At 33.9% G+C, this 5,260-nt stretch overlaps 1 protein-coding gene across 1 annotated transcript; it reads right to left on the bottom strand.

The window, feature by feature from the left end:
- Nucleotides 1-1,222: 1,222 nt before the first annotated feature.
- Nucleotides 1,223-4,653, bottom strand: LOC149773110 (uncharacterized). The gene is made up of 2 exons (XM_089946811.1): nucleotides 2,091-4,653; nucleotides 1,223-1,563 (listed from the first exon to the last, which is right to left on the bottom strand). Exons 1-2 carry the CDS (start codon nucleotides 2,580-2,582, stop codon nucleotides 1,441-1,443), a joined length of 615 nt encoding a protein of 204 aa, XP_089802937.1. The 5' UTR covers nucleotides 2,583-4,653; the 3' UTR covers nucleotides 1,223-1,440.
- Between the last annotated feature and the right edge of the window lie 607 nt (nucleotides 4,654-5,260).

Raw genomic sequence — 5,260 nt, 5'->3', positions numbered from 1 at the left:
ATTCTGTTGATTATACGAAAGATTTATAGAATATTCCAAGAGTCTGCTCAACAATTAAATAGTAGAAAATTCCTGTTTCAAGGTATCGTCAAAAGTAAATTTCCCTTATTTCTTCACAAACTTGGTAATTGTGAGAGGTATATTAGAGGTAAATATTATTTCTTCATTAGTTTTGAAATGATTGTCGAGTTGTACGTGTATATAGAAATACTATTTCATGTATCATAAATATTCTATTTTATCTAGAGGCAATTTTCCAGCCGGTGGTATTATTTATCGTTACCATAAACATTTGATCAAGAATCGTTTCCAGTTAGTCGAATGTCTCTTTGAGACATCTATATAAACATATACCACTGACGCTGGCAAAATTTGAAGCCATTATATAGTGTAGATCCAATCTGAATAACATTTGTCATCTCAATAACTTTCAGATAGCCGTTGTTGCAAATGACATTTTTTTCTGAACAAAATGGGCACGAAGTAATGTTTGCCAAAGGAAGTGTTTACATGTTGTTTATAAAGAACTTTAACAAAACGTTTGATGGAAAATAAGTTGTGATACTCTCGTGGACTTTCTGTTTAATTGCACATTTAAAAAGCTCATCGTGGCAATGATCTGTTATTGATGAATCACTTTATTTCTTCGAATATAATATGTAACCTTCATTAGTGGAGAGCAACTGTGTTTGAAACTGTTAATGTATGCGTATGAATGAGAGGGATATACATGAAAAACAATTATATGCAACACGTGCATAATTGACATTAATTAGGTTAAACCTGTAAAGTGCAAACGATATGGATGCTATCTTTGCTACCAGTAGGAACATATAAATGATAATTAAGTTTTGTACACATTTGGTTCAATTTTTATATAAAGTATTCATTCGCAGGTAAGAACATTTGTTTAAGATACTTATAATAAAATGTTAACACAAATAGTGTTTGTTGTCACGAAAACATGTGTTCGTATTCTTTGCATTCCCTCGAGGATGCCTAGGCAAAGCAAACACTTAAAAGTCGGACCAAAATAGTGGACAGTTCCAATAACATTATAATGTTGCAACGGTGCACTTTACAATTGCGAAATTAACACAAAGCCTAAACTTTCTATCATATATAGAAAAATATTTTTTTAGTGCCAACATTCAATAAAATACGTAAAGATGTATTTCAAAAGTGAAGCATGTATGTATTTTGTTTCCCATTGACACTTGTAGCGACATGTAACTTTGGAAAGACTTTGTATCCAGCTGGTACATGTTTTGTAATATATAGTGATATTGACATTTGAGAGGTAACACCGTAAATTGTGTGCTTCGGAGATCAGAACATTTGCGAGTGCATTAAGAAACAAGATTTGTTGATTCATCATCAATGGGAATTTGTCTTTGTATTTATCTTGTTTGTTCCTCAAATCAGCGGCTAAATGTTGTATTAGTCAACAGGTAAATTTGTATAATCATTATCGGATTCTTCGTGTCTGTTATGTATTTGTTCTTCATTTGAACTGTAACTCGTGGTATTGTTTATTGTTTCATCGAAGACGGACAAAGCATCCTGTAAAAGAAAGAAAGACTGCATTACATCGTTTTCATTATACTATTTTGAGCAAAGAAACAAAAATACCCCAGATTGTAATAGAAATAAAAGTTACAATATTGATGTGCACATATCAAGTCACGTAGAACTTTCGTTCTGTATATTTCGGTGGGTTGCAAAAATGATCTAAGCGATTAGCCCTATATGTGCGCAGGTCAGGTAACCTATATTATTTCGGCAATGGACACATATATTGTGAATATTATTGTTTATCGAACTGTGTATTTTATCGCAGAAATACAGGGGGAAACTTTAACTCGCATTGCAAGTTGTAATGAATGAAGAGAACGTTCTTTCATATTATCCCTACATCTATGGAAATATAACTTGTAGGTTATAACTAAATTAGTCCAATGATTCGTTTGTTTGTTTTGCTAATGTTGTTTGGGAGGGGGTGTGTGAACGTGCGTGTGTGAGCGTCTGAGAGAGAGAGACAGACAGACAGACAGACAGACAGATATAGAGAAAGAGAATTTAAAAGCAACCTCATCTATAGTACTGTACGGGTTTTCCTGGGGCTCTTCCTCAAAACTTTCATTTTGAAGGTTGTTTATTCTTCTAGATTGAGCGTCAGTTTTCCTGTCTTTTTGTACCTTTGCATATAGAAATTCTAGTTTGATCCCCTTTTCGAACACACTCATATCTCCTAACTGATTTTCTTCACAGCTAGAACTAGAAAAGCATTTCCCCTTTATCGAATTATAGCCTTGAGTGCCATTTCTGAGGCCCCTACCCATTATACTGGAAGAGGAGTACAGCACCTGCAAAGAAAAGTCACTCCTTAATGGGTGAAAAGTGTCTTGCATAGAATCTAAAAGATTATGTAAACTCCTTGATTTTCTTTTATGATTTGGGTACTTTGGCCTGTAAAGTCCACCATTTGTATCCTCCTGTGTGTTAGGACCAGGTAAGCCTCTGTTCTGTATCCTGGTTGTCCCTTGTGACGTGTGTCCATTTGTGAGTGTTCGAAGATTCATAACCAGTTCAGTCGGTGATTTGGAATCTATTTGTAATATATGTATAAACGATAACGTAACTGGTATTAAATTCAACGAATACGTGCTAGATCTACCAATACATGGGTGTCAAGAGATTTCAATCTTTGTGGCAATATATGCCAATCTACTAATGGGTATGTCAGTGTTATTTGTGTCACGGAAGCTATTGTAAAAACTGTACTTAAATTAGATGAATATTGAACAATTTCCCATAAATATAACCTTGCATCTCACAGGTTTAAATAAGAACCAATAGTAGAAAAGAGTTTTAAAATTGGGCATAAATCGTTTGAACCTAGTGTGCGTACACTGATTGGTCAACATGCGTATCTTCGGATGGCAACCACAATATTCAGTAAGTTTTATAGTAATCCACTAAAATGTGAAGAGTAACTGCATTTTTAAAACACCGATATACTATCCATCCAAATGTAAGTCAAAAGGAGCTATACATCTAACAAAATTCGTTAGATCACAATATTTTGACAGTATGTTTATTGTTACTTTCGTTGCGATTCATAAAAAATGCAGGACATTTACAATATTTTTACACTGCATCCAGCTGCAGTGAAAAATGGCCAATGACTGTAAAATAATTGCGAAAACACAGCCCTTTGTAGATGTACGCATGTTTGTGGTGATGCATGCAAGAAAATGGGAGACTAATTCGTTCACAAACTGTTGTTATAAACTGCTTACAGATGCAAGTCGAAAAGTGAAATACATTTACATCGTATACAAAATCAGAAAGGTGATTTGTTTTGTCATGTGAATCTTTCGTTGGTGACCATACTGTTTAGTAAGTTTCTTGGCAAGCCATCAAAACTGCAGTGGCACTAAGGAAATTGTGTCATGTACGTCCCTAGGCTATTGGACAAAGAGGGCAATGACTCTAAGTAAATTTACTGTAGCAATGAGAGTTCTCGATATCCACATCTTTCATATATGTCCATGAAACTGATAAAGGTTTTTGTCAATCAGTCAAAATGAGTATTACATGTGGATGCTATACAAGTTGACTATGACTGATATCATAATGGAGTATATGGGAATTTAACATTAGTGTTTGAGTAACTATTTGGATTTTTCGGAGTTTAATGTTGCGACTGTCACAAAAGCATCCTATACAACTATAGCATCAAAGATATTACAATGTAGTCATATGAGGATTTCACACCAATATTTAAGCTGCTATTGGGATTGATTTGAATATGGCATTACGGATGCCATATGGAATTATATGGACATATAAAGTTCAATTTCGGCAACTCATATTCTAATATAAATTCAACATTACGGATATCACTATGGGGGGGGGGTCAAAGGGAACTTAATATGAGCAAAACCTGTTGTCTTCTTTCTTTCCGCCTGCTAAACTATTTTCCGTATTTCTCTAAAACGCAAATTATATGGAAAGGGTAAACACACACGGTTTTATTGTCTGCAATGTAGAGTGGAGAGTGGAAAAACACAGTTTTGTGGTCTGCTTGTCAGACTGAGCCATTAATGAATGCCAAACAGAGCAACATATACATTATGTATTCAGTGACCACATTACAGTGGTCATAAGGTACTGCACGGCAAGGTCGGTTCGAAGTAATAAGACGCCATGTGTAATACAGACATTTCGTGACCCTCCCCCCTGATCATCAAAATATCTGCTTCTAAGAGGGCTGGTCAGAAATTGATGTAACTTATGACCAATAAAAGAAATTTATATATGTAGGAAAACAACGAAAGTCATGTTTAATTTTAGCTCCCTTGGTTGACTTTTATGTGCGCTTTTTCTTCTCCGATATGGCATCCCTCTGAAAATGGCTCCCTATGGAAACGCACTGCTCGCGCCTAACATGCCCATGGCCTGTGTACAGGTAAAGTTTCCGTAGAACTATCTTACTGGCCTTTGTTCCAATCTTCAGCGCCCAGCTAAGTCCTAATGTACTGATACGCGTTTTGTACAGAGGCAAGTACAGATCGGTGACTACGTTGATACAATATTTATAAGTCTTTCTAGAGCAACAGAAACAGATCGTTATTGACTTTAGTTACAGTGTACTAACTAACCCCGCCGTATCATATCCTATTGATAAATATATTTTGAAGTGTTAATGACGGGCGTGTATAAAGTACGTTCAATAGATATTATATATATATATATATATATATATATATATATATATATATATATATATATATATATATATATATATATATATATATATATTTATATTTATATATACACTCCCATCCGCAGACTTTCTACATTTACAATATATAACCTTAAAAATGAAAGTCAGTTTCGAATAATTTATTAAAGAATATTGTAACGTTATTGCTCGAAAGCAATTACTCAAGAGAAAATTATTTAAAAATAACCAAGATCACATATTCCAGAGAAAGAGAAAAGATAGATATTATTGTTTGAGAGAGAGATAGAGAATGTCGAACTTGTATTTGTTGAACTTTATGTTCTATGTTGTATTATTTGATAAGAAATCATATTTGTCATTTTAAATTAGCATAGGAGATGCATTGATAATATTTAACTAATCACAGAAAAACTAGCACTTTTACAGACAAACACAAATATTATCACTAATACCCAACGCATGCAAGCAAACATTTGTAGCATTAAAAAAAATAATCATACATGCATT

This window comes from Sinohyriopsis cumingii, unplaced genomic scaffold (assembly GCF_028554795.1).
Source record: "Sinohyriopsis cumingii isolate HCF-2022 unplaced genomic scaffold, ASM2855479v2 utg000898l, whole genome shotgun sequence".
Classification (NCBI taxonomy): Eukaryota; Metazoa; Mollusca; class Bivalvia; order Unionida; family Unionidae; genus Sinohyriopsis; species Sinohyriopsis cumingii.
The sequence above is the reverse complement of the archived record's forward strand: the minus strand, read 5'-3'. Positions and strand labels throughout refer to the sequence as shown.

Coding starts and splice junctions, on each gene's coding strand:
- LOC149773110 (XM_089946811.1), bottom strand. CDS start 2,582: ATGAATCTTCGAACACTCACAAATGGACACACGTCACAAGGGACAACC. Junction 1,564..2,090: donor CGTACAGTACTATAGATGAG/GTTGCTTTTAAA, acceptor TTTCTTTTACAG/GATGCTTTGTCCGTCTTCGA.